Below are 15759 nucleotides of genomic sequence, written 5' to 3'. Positions count from 1 at the left end.
GTTGGGGTTTACATATGTCAAAGTTTTGAGTGTCTGGATGTTGTTTTCCTGTTTCCATGCCTGTTACTGAGAGCAGAAATCAGAATATAAGCCTTACAATCAGCATCTTAGATGAAAGAGACAATGTGAAAGGGCTTGGCTGGTCAAAAAGATCAAAAGTTGGAAAAGCGAGCAAAAGATGGACGGTGATCTGGTTAGAACTAGCAGAAATGACATTTCACTCAGGTCCCCATTAGGATTTAGTTTTCAGTAAGAGTAATTGGAGCCACTTCTGTTAATTTGGCATTTTGACTATGATGATCTTATGTTTAATCATCTTGGCAATTTTTATTTTCCACTTGTTTGATTTCCAACTGACTCTCAAAAGTAAAAAAAGTCCCCTGAAATAGCAATACAGACACCTTCCATGTTTCTCTTCAGGCTTCTCAATCATATTTCAGGTATTTTGTCATCTTCAAAATATGACAGATAAATTGCTGTATAAGTTAGGTTTAGATTTTTATTGCTAGAAATTTAGCATATGTCCCTGTTGGTTTTAGCTATTAACTTGTGAGTACTGCAAAGCTGGTCACATCTTGTTTCACTTAATGCCTGGTATGCTTCTCCAGATTAAGCCAATTATATCTCAAGGAAACAGATGTTATTTTAGGGGAAATCAACATGTTAGTTTATAACAGTTGTTAGCTTTAAAATACAGTCAGAATGACAGAAGAAACTGTGAGTGTTTTCACTGAGTTGTATAAATTTTAAATGAAGTTCCTAGGCAATATCTAATTCCTGTCCCCCCCCGCCTCCAGCATAACATTCGTAATGAATATACAAAATATTTAAAACCATTTCAGCTAAACAACATAGTAGAAAATTAAACCTGGGTCAGCAATCATTTACTAAGTCTGTTATTAGCAAGCCCTCATGTTTTAAAGAATGCTAAATTGCTTTGAAAGCCAGTGGAATACTCTTTCCACTGTGGAAGAGTAGAGTCCTTTCTTAAAATACCAAAATATAGACTGTTTGGGAAAAAAGACTTACAATTTCTGAGCATAAAGAGAAATTGAAGCCACATCTTTTCGTAGACAGGACTTAAGTTAGGATAGTTTTTCTTGGCTTATTAACAAATGTGAGTTTGATCATTTGGCTTAGATCTCAAAAAGGAGCAGAGCCAGCAGCTGAAGGATTGTTCCTGACTGAATCTGATAAACATAAAAACATTGCTTGTATGTTGGTAGTGAAGAAAGTTATTTGTGTCATTAGATAGTGTTTGTAAAGTTTTGGCTGCTGCATATGATGGGGTATGAGTTAAACTTCCCCTATGCTTCCTGCAGTGTAATTGTATGTACTGATCTTTCTTTAGAAACTATACTTCAAGACTTCCACCTTTTTATATTAGGGCCAAAATAAATTTTAAAGTATTTACTATTTAAATTCCAGAAATAGCAAGCTGAAAAAAGAAAGATAACTTTCACATCATGTTTTCTTTTCCCCCATCCGCTCCCCCCAAACATCCTCAAGAAGTAGTGACTTACTCCTTTTACTCCTTGCTTTTATTTTTGATTAGTTTGACACTGACAGTGAAGACTGTCCTTCATGTAGAGAAATCAAAACATGCGGTATATAAATTGTAATAAAATGTCATGATTTTTAAGGGCTTAAAAGTAGGTATTGAGGGTGACTTTTTTTTTTTTTCATTTCTGAAGATTAACCTGATTTCAAAGTTTATTACCACTAGAATCATAGAATCATAGAATAGTTAGGGTTAATAAAGTTAATAAAGTTAATAGTTAATAAAGGATCTTTTAAAAGGACTCTTCCATTTCATAGCACAATAACATGTTCTTTATTATTTTGGAAGTACTTAGTATGTTTGCACAAGTGGTTTCTTTAATGTGTTTTGTGTGTCCCAATTGTAGCTGTGTTCTGAGAAAGGAGCCTTCATAATGCCTTAAAAACGTTTTTTGTGTTTCAGCACAAATTCATTTTGGGCAATGTTACTTGGTTATATAGATTCCATAAATGTTTTTCAATTCTTTGTAAAAGAATATGAAAATGAGATAAACTTCTCTTTAAATTCAAGGGGATGAAGTTCTAGAATGGAATGGTAAACCCTTGCCTGGAGCTACAAATGAAGAAGTTTACAACATTATTTTAGAATCAAAATCAGAACCTCAAGTTGAAATTATTGTTTCAAGGCCTATTGGGTAAGGCTAAAGACTTGCTTCTTAAGCACAGTTATTACTTCTACTAATGGGACTATTTGTGAATTAATTATTTTTTATTTCTTAATAACGGAATATGATTCACTTTCTATTATCGACATTCTGTATATTCCATTTCTTCACTGCCATTTACAATCTTGGATCTTTGCAATGTTATTTATAACTGTAAATGTTGTTTTCTGTATGGTCTAAGTACTAACTAAAGGTTTTTGCCAAGTGGCGAAGGAGAATTGGTGGACCAAGTGGACCTGTGCATGAGAAAAATCTGTTTTTCAGGCTTTTCACTTAATTAAGAATAACTTATACAAGTATTCATGAGTAGAAGGAGGCATCAGCAAACTGACAAAAAAAGGAAAACCAAAACTCTTAATAGAAAAGGCTGTATTTAGCTTTAGATGGTACTGTCATCAAAATCGAAAGTGGAAACAAAAAGTTTCATTAAAAATTAGCATTACCATGCTATGTTTTAACCTTTTTTTTTATTTATTATTAATCCAGGTTTGGGGTTTTGTGATAACAATTCTTGTATTCTTGATTTCCCAAATAAGCTTTTGAAAGATCATAAGATCTGTTTGCATTGATAAGATTAGTGAAGTTGGCCCTGCATTTGTCACAGTTGTTTTACTGATGATCTACACTCCTTCCCCGAACACGAGTCTGTTGGAACTGTTCTGAGCTAAGTCTTACAGGACTGAATATGAATCATACATTGTAAATCCATATTTATTTGCAGAAACAGAGTCACATGATTAACAATAAAAGTGGCTCTTGGTTAGTTAAAAAAAAAAAAAAAAAAAAAAAAGGATTTAAATTTCTGTGTAGTTTGTCAACTTCCCAGATTTTATGTGCACTCACTATAAGTCTCTAAATACCATTGTCCTGCAGGTATATAGTAAACTGTTTCCTCCTACAAATGCATGATTATTTAATTTTGAATTTGTTAGTTTTCAACCTAATTATAATTTTTATCTGCCTCAAATATAATACTTTTTTAGTTTTAGAAACAAAAACAATATTAATTTTCTTTCTGACTAATCATTCTTTTTTCACCTTTATTTTTCATATCAGCTTTTGATTTTTTTTTTACTGTGCAAGTGTAGCTATAATTTGCAAATAAGTTCTGCCTTTTTTGATGGCAATCACTATTAAAAGTACTCAAATAACATTTGATGCTAATTCCAGTTATGAGTTTCACCTTCTAATGGAAAACAAAAGCTTGATGCAATAATAGTGGTTTTTAAAGGCTAAAATGACCATTCAGATGGAGACTGTGGGGAACTAGAAACTTTATTTTGATGATGAATTAGGAGACATTCCTGACTGTAAATTGCCAATTCAGTCCTAAGTTTTTTTAATTAAAGTGTCATTAGGATATTTTTGTAAGTTTAGTTTTTATGTTTAAATCAGCAGAAGATAAATATGTTGATATTGAACCTCACTTGAACTCCATGTCTCAGCTGAAGAAAGCCTGAATATTGATTTGTACAGCTGCTGTAAAAGGAAGGAGCTAGATTAGTATTTTAAATGATAAGCTGTAGATATATTAAGTTATCAGTATATTTTCATATGCCATATATTCTTCAACTTTTAAGATAAGTTCATTATTAAACTAATTGAATTATCTGAGTTTATGAATTTATAAATCTAATAGCTTCAAAAAAATTAAGTAGAAAGTAACCACATTTGACTGACGTATCCTTGAAGAAAAAATCAAGAGAAAGTACCATGAACCAAGGCACAGAACGTTCAAAAGTGCATTCAAAATCAAAGAATGTTTCTGAATATGAGCTGTGAATTTTGCACTAAAGAAGTGCACCCAGAAGTAGTAAGTAATACCAATAAAATGTAAAGTTTTGCTTTGGATGACCCATGCGTATTTTTTCCAGATAAAGGCAAAAATGAAGCATATCAGATTGTGGTTTTATTCTCAGATAAATGGAGTCTTGGCATGGAGGTTTTTCCATACTGTAATAGCGCTATTCTGGTAGACTCGTGTCTTGACTGGTTTTCTTCATTTGTTTGTTTGAGGTTTGTTTTGACGGATGCTTCTTTTTTCCAGCAGTAAGGAGTCAAAAGTCCTGTGGTTTTGTATCACGTTGGGATTTACCTGTCATCTTAAAAGAAAAAAAAATATCAGACACCATACAAAGAGGGAAATCCTGATATTCATTAACAAAACAGAACATAGTGCACAGGATTTTCTTTTTTTATTTCTCCTTTTTTTAAAAAATAATTATAATCTGTGTAAATTGGTTACATTATGTAGAATATTTTCCTTGCATTAGCAGATTACTTTTCTTCTCACCCCCTAGCTTCTCCTTGTCTTGTTATCCACACTGTGTGATTTTTTCAAATTCTTAACACGATATTTTATTTAATCCAACAAATCTAGTATGTCAAAAGTTTGCATCAACTTCAAGTGCTGACTTAGCAAAATTGAAGCTGCCTGATATAGCAAGAAGTGGTAATTCATTACACCTAAACTTCTTCTGAGGAAATAGGTTCCCAAAAGACTTGAAAAATTATATTTTGTCTGCATAATTTAAGTGTTTTTATCTCTCAGTATTAATAATGCAAGTAATGTACCTGCACTTTTAATGGTCTTGATTTAAAAAGTCCTACCATATTAGGTCTAAAAGGCCCTAATATGACGCGGTTTGGCTCAAGTTAATAATGGGAGGACAGTAAACCTGCAAATTAGACTGTCCACAGATTAGACTGCCAGTTACAAAATTGATGTCTAAACAATTTGCTCAGTCTTGTAAATTTGGATTTCTGTGTCTACCAGTAAATGTGATTTTGAGAAATGGATAATTGTAGGATGTTTATTAGAGAACAGTATGAAACATGACACTATTAGCAGTTGAAGGCATAACAGCGAACAGTATAACCACAATAGTACTGTGACAACTTCATAAAAACTAATTGACTCTAATGCTAATGATCGCACTGCAAGGTAGAGAAGAAACCTATAAAAAGTAGAATTAATGGGTTGGCTATCTAAATATGAGGGAACGATTTACCTCTGAATATGCATACAATGTGAGAGGTGGTTAACATAGGACAGCATAGAAAAATCCTCTGCCACTGTTTTCTGGAGGAGAAACCTGGCATGGTAACCAACTTACCATCTCTTGTGTGCTTGGGTGAGCTCTATGGGACAGTGCAGGTAAAGAAAATGTTTTTTTCATTTGTCTCTGTTTTCTTTGTTAGATGCTAGCTACCTTTGCTTGGATTTCCACAGATAATACTGCCAAAGTTGCTGTTTTTCTTGTTTGATTCAGCTTCTCTGTTCAAGTTCTGCTACTGTGCTCTAGGTCCTGAAAAGGAGGTTGAACCTTCATTATAAATCAGGCAGTACTGAATTTCAGCGAGTTGCTCAAACAATGTAATTAATGCAAACTGCAGATTGATCTACAGGTTGGGATGATGGGAAGGAATGGCTTTGGAAATAGGATGACCTCTAGGGACAGGCACTCAGAAACTCTTGGAAACTCTGTAGGGTGTAGAGGATGATACTTCTGTCACTAGAGCAACCTCAAAAAGTGTGGGTTACAACTACATTTGAATTTGGTTTGTCTTCAGTGATCAAGCTTTTGACTGTAGCCCTCAGAGAAATTATAACTATTCCTGTGTTTTACAAAAGTGGTCCACACAAGCCATATATCTGTACAGAGTAGTCTCAACCTAAGGAATAGTTTGGTTAAATTAAACCATTATGTAAATTATGCATTCATTGAGGTGTGAAAGGATCAGATATAAGATAATCTTATGTTACATCACATAAGACCACAAAATACCTTTGTCTTCTGAGGCAGAGATAGAAGGACAGTTCGATGTTCGCAACTCTTTACCGAATGTGTCTGACATTACTTTTCAGACATTGACATTGCTTCAGAAGGGAAGAGGTTGTTCAACTTCCTACTTCATTTTTACCATTCGCTTTGACTAGTCTAGTTTTGAATATTTTAAGTCATGAGCTACTATTTCTTCAAAAAAGCTTTTTTATAAATCATAGTGTCAGAATATTTTCTGCAATCCAAAAATAAAGTCAGGATAGATAAGACTAATTTTTTTCCATAACAAGTTTTAGATTATAGTTTCTTGTATTTATGTAATATTTAAGAAATTATTATGTAAACTGGATTATTGAATTTGTAAGAAATTCACATGTAGACAGAAGCATAACTTTACTTCATGTACATTTTGAAGTCAATAGTAGAAAGGAGGACTATTACACAGGTCATTCGAAAACGCAGCCACGAGTTTGATGATCAGAACTATATTGCATATAAACTTTATTTATGTCTTTTATTTTTGTGTCTTGCAATTTGGTGTGGAGCTATATTTAAACAAGATAAAGCACATTAGGGGAGAGATTCCCTAGCAATAATTTTTGTGTGTGTATATATATATGCACACATATATACATATGCATGCATGCATTATATATATGGATAAAATCATAGAATCATAGAATAGTTAGGGTTGGAAAGGACCTTAAGATCATCTAATTCCAACCCCCCAAATAAATACGGATGAAAACTATATCTAAATAATATATATCATATATATATCAGGGAAAGAAAAAAGCTGTCAATTTTACCATGACGTTTTAAAGATTTCAAATAACATTTCCATTGCAAACCATGCTTTTTGTCTGGACTCAAAATTTATGTTCTAGCTTCCATTGTTCCTGTCAGTTCTTCATAAGAATTATGAGGAGTTTAGTTAACTACAGTAAAAAAAATTGTACTTTCAATTCTTTCCTGTCTGATGAGTAAAGTCTTAAGAAAGATCTGATTATTATTGTCAGTTGCATTGCATGGTGCAGACTTTATCACCAGCTCTTAGTGAGGAAAATACTCTCAACCTTTTTTTTTTTTTTTGGCAATGTGGTATCTTCATTTCAGTATCGGTTTCTTCCTCTTGTAAACTGTGTGAATCCAATTGTAGTGTTGATTTATGGTTAAGAGTTTTCTGTGTCAGTCTGTATAACAGTGCCTTAGCATAAGTATATAAAAATGTTTACATAAAGTAACTATATAAATACATATATAAGTGCTTATATAGAATCATAGAATCATAGAATAGTTAGGGTTGGAAAGGACCTTAAGATCATCTAGTTCCAACCCCCCTGCCATGGGCAGGGACACCTCACACTAAACCATGTCACCCAAGGCCTCATCCAACCTGGCCTTGAACACTGCCAAGGATGGAGCACTCACAACCTCCCTGGGCAACCCATTCCAGTGCCTCACCACCATCTCAGTAAAGAATTTCTTCCTTAGATCCAATCTAAACTTCCCCTGTTTAAGTTTGAACCCGTTACCCCTTGTCCTGTCACTACAGTCCGTGATGAATAGTCCATCCCCAGCATCCTTGTAGGCCCCCTTCAGATACTGGAAAGCTGCTATGAGGTCTCCACGCAGCCTTCTCTTCTCCAGGCTGAACAGCCCCAACTTTCTCAGCCTGTCTTCACACAGGAGGTGCTCCAGTCCCCTGATCATCCTCGTGGCCCTCTTCTGCACTTGTTCCAACAGTTCCATGTCCTTTTTATGTTGAGGACACCAGAACTGCACACAAGTATATAAAAGTAACTAATATTTGTGGCCTTTTTTTTTTTTTTTTTTAGCTTTTTTCTCTACCATACTGTTGGCAATATGGAAAAAAATCTGAGCAAAACTCATATTAGTGTCTTTCTTCACCCACCCAGGGATTATGCAACTTGACACTGTAGGTTGCACTTCCTATGTTGAAACACACCTTACACATATGAGCCCTCATTAGACATCCTAAATGTGATGTTATTTTGAGCAATGCTATACTGCAGATGGCTGTTCTTTCTAGCACAGGAAACATTACAAACTTAATTTTGTATTGAAGCTATTTGAATATGGTAAGTAGGTGTTTCATACTGCTGAGAATTGCCTTGGAAATTCTGTCCTGGAAAGAGAAAATGTTAAGAGGAAGAAGTCTGCATGGCAGCCCTGCTGTGCAACAGGCCATTAATCTGTTTATATGTTTGTAAAGTAGTAGAGTGCCATGGCAAGAAAGCATAATACTCTTGTATTTCCATGAGTTTGAATTACTCTTGAATTGCAAAGTCAAGGCAAGGAGAAGCACAATTCCTGTTTAGTGATGTGAGATGTAAGCTGATATGAGACGTTAACTTTGAGTTGAAATAGGCTTTTTTAATACACAGGCACCAGATGTTTAAATTGCAGGACATGAAAAGCTTACTGGTCACTGTTAAATTCCTTTCCTGACTTAAGTATGTCTTTTTCATAAGTGACTTTTATTTACCTGGGAGTCAGTTTTATTGACTTCCAAGTCAGTAAGATAGTGTTTCACTAAACAGAGAAGTGTCTGAAGACCTTCAAAATGCTCAGTTTTAGACTTAAAATCTTGTAAATGTTCTTCAGAATTGTTATTGTAGTTCTAATTTTGAATTATTTTGTGTAGTTGAAAATATTTACAAGTAATTCACTGAAGAGCTTTGTTTCCATTTTCCTGCTCTGCTGCTTTGCTAACATTTGTACAATAACAGTTGTTTTCTTCTTATTCTACTCTTGATAGAATAAATTTGCTGATGGCAAAATTTTGATGGATGTGTGTGGAATTGATCAGTTTGATTGTGCTTATACCTATGTATGTCCTGGATATGTGAATGTTGAAAAATTACCGTACCCATTGTTTGATTTTTAATTATTAGCTTTTGAACAAATGTGTTCTTTTGCATGTTTGACATTGCTAACATTGTTTGCCTTTCCTTTTTGCTTAACGTTGCTAATGCTGTTTGCTTTTTCTTTTCATTATTATAAGACATTTTCATCAGTTTCATTCCCTGAAATCCTTGGGAAGTTTATATAAAAATTACTAGTGAGTTAATCTGTGTCATATTTTTTGGCTTTTTTTTTCTCCAAAAAATAGTTGAATGTCTGTAGCTCTACTACCTTTTGCCACCTTTCTCTCTCTAAGAACTCTTTAACTTTATTGTTCTTTTAGTGTTCTGTTTATTGTAAAAATACTGTGGAATCCATCCACAATATTAACATTGTAGTGTTCGTATTGTTATGTCTGCTTGTTCCTTAACTTGAAAGTAGTTTGCTTTAGTAAGATTTTTAAGAATGCTAGTGGAAAATATGTCCTCTTTCTTTCCTTGTAACCCATTAGAACAGATACAGCTCCGTATTTCTAAAAAAGTGTCTTTGAAACGTATTTGTCACAGCAGAAAGCTTCTCTGTTGTTTCTAATTACTATGTGTATATTCACATTTTAGTGATATTCCACGGATTCCTGAGACTTCTCACCCCCCGTTAGAGTCTAGTGAGTACATACCTCATTCCTTTCACTAAGCACGGTCTTGTTTCAGCTATGAATTTTCTTAAAGATGAGCGGTGGGAGACTGCATTGGCTGCAAGGTTTTTGTATGACAAAATTCAATGGGTTTTGCTCTTGTGTATTAAACACAAAACAGTATAGATTTGATTAAAGCTACCCAGATTACAAACATCAGCAGACTTTAATGTCATGTTCTATATTTTGTGTTGTTAGTACCATAGTGGTACACATGCTGTGACACAAACTGGTCATTTACTTGCTGTAACGTGAGAGAAAAAGGGTATAAGGGATTGCCAGAGGTATAAATTGTGTCAGGATTTCACTTCTTGCACCATCCAATGTAAATCCAACATTCTTGTTTCTGATTTTCTTAACAAGAAGATGTTGCTTAGGTGAACTTCAAAATAAAGGTTTTCTTCTTAACTATACCATCTGAGCAGTGTTGGGTAGAATGTGTGAGCGCCATGGCTTCCAGTCCTTTCTCATCTGAACCTTGTCAGAGATGAAACAGAAATCTTCCCTGGAACAGGGTCCTGTGGGGCCACTGAGTGTTCTTGCGCCTGTCACAAGCTCATCTCAGCAGTGAGGTCTCTGTTTTGTTGCTGGAGAGCTACTGATGTCCATCAGGCACCACAGCATTCTTCATGCCAGATGCACATCCTATGTACTGGCACCTGTGTGCCTGTTCCTTGGGAGTTACAATTTCAGATGCTATGAGGAATATAATCCATACAACAGGTGTGGGTTTCTTCATCAAAGACTTTAAATCAGAAGATCATAGAACAGTTTGGTTTTGCAGGGGTGATGTATAATTCTCTCAGAGGACAGTATTTTATTCAACACTTGGTATGGTTTGACACTGCTATATGAATAGCACTTTTTGTGTATGTTATTTAAATTAAACAAAAAATGGCAGGTTTAATCTGGGGTAAGAGTATCCAAACAGTCATCATCACCATGCTATCAGCACCAGTTTAAAATCTTTCTGTATAGTAATCCAGTTATACCATGTATAAATGCAAACTTTACACAATTCAGAGAAAAGGTAATTCCTAAGTTTTCCAAATTAGCTTCAAAATTTTTTATAGGAAGTTCATGTGTTTCTCATGTGCTTTTAGGTTCAAGTTCTTTTGAATCTCAGAAGATGGAAAGGCCTTCTATTTCCGTTATATCTCCGACCAGCCCTGGAGCCCTACGGGATGCACCACAAGTCCTACCAGGGCAGCTTTCTGTGAGTATATTTTGTTTTTCCTGAGTTGTTAATGAAAACCTGTGAAGTGCTGGCTCCTCAGTTATCCACATTCCCAAGGTCTGTTGGGAGGTCAAAAGAAACATCTGTTGTTGGTAAAGACTTGCATCTTTCAAATGTTTTTTATGACCCTCTGTACACACTCACAAGCCATCACTGTCAGCACAGCAAAGGTATAGAACTGTTGTCTTAATACAACAAAGAGCACAGGAATTTGCATTGAGAGGAGCCCATAAAAGTGCCTTATAACTTGTCATCCTTTACCCTCTGTATTGAAAATGGTGACTCTTCTGTACATGCCCAGTAATCCACAGATAATAAACATAATTTGACTTCATCTTCTTTATGGGAGCATTTAAAAAGCTGTGTATTTCTTAAGAGTTTCACTATTCAGTTTTGCATTTTAATTCAGATGCATACTACCTTCTGGAACTGTCTGTAACTCTAATTGAAACTGGGCTTATTAATTATACTGTGAGTACTTAGACATTGTTTTGTACGTTCTTACATTTTTTTATATTGATCATAGTGATTTCTAAGTACAGAGCAGGCTCAATAATTTCATGACATTATGATTCTCTTAAGAAATTATTTAGTTATTTAGTATGTTATACTTTTCATAAGAACATTTGCAAGCTAACAAATCAGAGTAGATTTCAACTATGTGTCGAGTTTAGCTGCAGTCGGAGCTTTCTATGTGAATGTAGCTTTTGACATGCAAAGCTAAGAAACATGCTGGTTTAAATGCACTCACAGATTCAAGATTATGCAGGGAGTGCAACAAACAATATAAGTATAACCAGGCACCACCTTTTTATTCAGCTGTGATAAATACAAAAGTTTTTGATATATACCACCATCTTTTCTAACTTAAAAAGGGATTTGAAATAACATATATCTCATTGTCTCTTGGAGAAAACAGTGGTTATTTTTACATTGTGGTTAATGTGATGCATTCTGAAAACTCTGTTTTTTCTCCGTTTTCAATAATGTTTTCTGGTAACTTGTAGGTTAAACTGTGGTACGACAAAGTGGGACATCAGTTAATAGTAAATGTTCTGCAAGCAACAGATTTGCCACCAAGAGTAGATGGACGCCCTAGGAATCCCTATGTGAAAATGTATTTTCTTCCAGACAGAAGGTGGTGGTATTTCAGTTTAGAAAATTATGTTGTAATTTACTGTGTATTGAATCTACTTCTAAATGAATGCTTATGAAGTAAAGATTTCCTTTTTGTAATTCATTGTAGTTAGATTAATTATAACAAAAATGGCACTTGAAACATTTTAGTCGGTATCAAATTAACTTTGTGGACTTTGGATGAATGCAAGCCACTGTACAGCAAATACTTTTTTAGCATTATCAGTTCAGAAAGAATGAAAACAGTAAGTGCTAATGAGTAGATGGCATTTTGTGTTTTATCTCTACAAACAATTTACAACAAATATTTATGTTTCAGTGATAAGAGTAAAAGGAGGACCAAAACAGTAAAGAAAAGTCTAGAGCCAAAATGGAACCAAACTTTTCTCTACTCACATGTACATCGTAGAGATTTTAGAGAACGAATGCTTGAAATAACCGTATGGGATCAGCCAAGAGTACAAGAAGAAGAGAGTGAATTTCTTGGAGAGGTGATACATACGATCACATTAGTCCTGAGTCTGTTGTTTGGTTTTGAGTACATATGCATATACATTTTAAATATGTGTTTGTGTGTGTGTGCCTTGAAGGTAAAATTAAACTCTGCTAATTTTTCTACTAGATTCTTATAGAGCTGGAGACAGCCCTTTTAGATGATGAACCACATTGGTATAAGCTACAGACACATGATGAATCTTCACTACCTCTGCCTCAGCCATCACCTTTCATGCCAAGAAGACATGTTCATGGTGGAGAAAGCACTAGCAAAAAATTACAAAGTAGGTCCACATTCCATTCATCTCTCTTAAATTTTAAATTGAAAATGCTGGCTATGGTAGTTAACTTTCCTATGCAAGATAAAAATGCTATTTAATCATCTTTAAACATAATGAAAATATGTGGCAGCAAAGGGATGCAAATTTTGACATTATGACATGGCAGCCTTTCACCTGTGACGCATAACTTTCAAGTATGTGAAGCCTGCCAGAATTGGTTTGGTTTTCCACTAGCAAAAGAAAATTTTTCAAGTGTTTGCTTCCATCATTATTGGATACATTTTTAATAGTTAAAAGTTCTTTATTAAAAAAATAATAGTCCTTAAAAACTTCTGAGGCTTAAGTATACTTTTCTTCATAAAGCTAGTCTCAACTTCCAATTTTCTCATTATACAATGAGAAGCGTACTTTTGCAGCAAAGAGAAATGTGTATTTGGGAGGTACAGTTGTTTCAATGAATCTGATTTCAGGTTTGTATGAGGCATATTAATATAATGAATATATTGAAATATTTGAATATTGTAGCTTCTCTGTTCATTTAAAAGAATTTAAGATTTATTTAGAAATGTGTTGGATGTAGGAAATTATTTTAAAATACGTTTCCAAGCTATTTTTGTGATTTTTTTAAACATGAAAGTTATTCATTCCAGCCAATGCATAGAAAATTGGTACGCATTCAGGAATGAATTATAACAGTGTGATACTGCTGTATTTGCTACATGAGGATTTGTATAGAGAGAGCAAATTAAAGATTAGTTTTCATGAGGCATTTGAACTTTCCTAAAAGCTGGCAGTGCTGTTTTCTGTACCCCTTTCTCACCATCTGCTGCCACCTCTCCTTTCCTGTTCAGCAAGCTGATTCAGCTTGCTCCCTGAAATAGCATGAAAGGTTTGGGTTTTTTTTTCTTCTTTCTTAGAGTTAACTTTTTGTAGGTTTAGTGAGGTAAAATGTAGTAGAGGATTACTGTGGACATGAGGGGAAGAGAAGGGAAAAGGAGGCTGCAGCAGCTGTAAGATATTAAATTGGCTCAGCTATCTCGTGAATTGTCTGTCACTGCAATTTAGTTCTCTATTGTTTAGACTTAAAAATCATCTTTTAATTTCATTAGTACATTAAATGAACATATTTTTGCAATTTATAACACAACCAGATGTTCAGGTATTTGTTTACCTTACTGTTGTGCAGGATCTCGGCCAATCAGTGATAGTGACATCTCAGATTATGATGTTGATGATGGTATTGGAGTTGTTCCTCCAGGTGCGTGGGTGAACAGCATGATCCTGCTTTCTTCTTCTTCTTCTTCTTATTTTTTGCTTGTTTGTTTTTATTTCTTTATAACATTTTGGAATATTGAGGATACTTGTTTTGGAGAGTGCATTATGGAAAAAAAAAAATTCTCCTGATTAATCCATGGTACCTGTCCTAAGTTATGGCTAATTTAAAGATTCTTCTATGCATTCATTTATACTTTTTTTGTGTATCATTCTTCATATGTGAACCACTGGATGGTTCAAATTGTTTGTGCTTAAACCACAACACTGCATAATGTTCCAAGCCTTATTTAAAATATAAATGAAATAAAAAAAAAAAAAATAATTAATATTTCAGTGTTTATTGCAGGGTTTTTTTGTGTTTGTTGTTTTTTTTTTTTTATTTTGCATTTTGCTTGAAACTTACATATAATGCAGTCTCCCATGGACTTTATTGCGAATGCATGGCTGTAGATTAAGATGCATGGAGCATGGCTATATTTTCTAGTTTCATAAGCCTTCATGAACTGTCATTACCCTAAATGTTCATTACTATATACTTGTATAGACTGTCATGGTTTGACTTTCAGTTCAGCATTCCGTACATACTGAAAATCTTGAGGATCATTTTGGGTATCACATTCTATTTGACTTCTGTTTGACCATTGCCACAAGTCAAATGAGTATGTTTCCCAATTGTCCCAAACTAACTGAAGAGTCACTATGTTATTGCCAGCACTAAATCAGTTTTCCTGATGAAAATGACTAAATCAGATCGTGGTGGGATTTAGAAGGCTTTCTATCTTCCTGATCTATGTTTAAAATGATAATAGAATCATAGAATCATAGATCTGACAATTTAATAACTCATTTTGTAACCATACAAATAATTAATATATTTTATTAACACAATATCATTTTGATGTTTCCTGAGCCAAATTCTCCTTCCATTGATTTTGATTGGGTTCTTTCCTTACTTTAATACACTTACCAACTCAGTAGCTAAGAGGGAAATTTGTTCTGATATGTCTAGTAATCATATTTGCTTTAATGAAGTGTTTATTCTTGATATTTTTACATCAGGTGAGAGACTGAATATTTATAATAAAAATAAATCATAGGTTCTAATTTTTTTTTCCTGTTTATTATTTTCTATTTTTTTAGTTGGCAATGTGGATACTGGCATATCTGTATAGATTTACTTACATTCAAGGTTTCAGTAGGCTGTATTAAGAATCAGGGCTTTTTTTCAGCTGCCGGTTCTTCAGGGCATCCATTTGCCATTTGAAATAATTTTCTGTCTGAGAGAAAACTTTCAAAATTGTTCAGCTGAAGGCACTGGACTCTATTCACTGGGTCAGCACTTAAGTAACTGATTCTTATGGAAATTTCTTGGGACTGTGCATGCTCAGATATGGCTTTGAAGAATGCATGAGTCCATACTCTGAATTTCAGAGATCACTGTAGAAAATACCAATATTTAATCTGTATCAATAGGATTTATAATGAGCTGAGAGTCTCTAAACTGAACTCTAAACTCAAAGTGATGGTGGGGACACTTCTCCTGAAGTCTACCTGATCGGAAACAATCTGGCAGCTGACCTGACCAAGCACAAATTTGTCTATTTTGAGTTTAATGAATACATTTGTTTGGCAGTCGTAACTGGAGTGCTCTGTTTGTGATTCCTATGTGAAGTGGGTATACAAATAAGTGTAGGGGTTTTGTTAGCATATGCAACCTGAATTCTTTAATGGGAGTTAAACTTGAGGCATAGAGGGGCAAAGA

The 15759-nt window shown here is 34.2% G+C and overlaps 1 protein-coding gene across 6 annotated transcripts in view; it reads left to right on the top strand.

Annotated features, from left to right (window-relative positions):
• Window positions 1-15759, top strand: part of RIMS1 (regulating synaptic membrane exocytosis 1) — a gene marked incomplete at both ends in the record, with an annotated part of 304350 nt that overhangs the window by 178155 nt on the left and 110436 nt on the right. For all 6 annotated transcript variants that reach the window (XM_080614500.1, XM_080614499.1, XM_080614501.1 and 3 more), the window contains 7 exons: window positions 2072-2195; window positions 9496-9542; window positions 10676-10788; window positions 11817-11947; window positions 12266-12437; window positions 12569-12725; window positions 13909-13980. In XM_080614500.1, coding sequence (XP_080470626.1) covers window positions 2072-2195; window positions 9496-9542; window positions 10676-10788; window positions 11817-11947; window positions 12266-12437; window positions 12569-12725; window positions 13909-13980 — 816 coding nt within the window. The remainder of the gene's footprint in view (window positions 1-2071; window positions 2196-9495; window positions 9543-10675; window positions 10789-11816; window positions 11948-12265; window positions 12438-12568; window positions 12726-13908; window positions 13981-15759) is intronic.

The sequence above is a fragment of the Psittacula echo genome (assembly GCF_963264785.1).
Source record: "Psittacula echo genome assembly, chromosome: 4".
In the NCBI taxonomy this organism is placed as follows: Eukaryota; Metazoa; Chordata; class Aves; order Psittaciformes; family Psittacidae; genus Psittacula; species Psittacula echo.
This window is presented reverse-complemented; position numbering and strand designations above follow the sequence as displayed.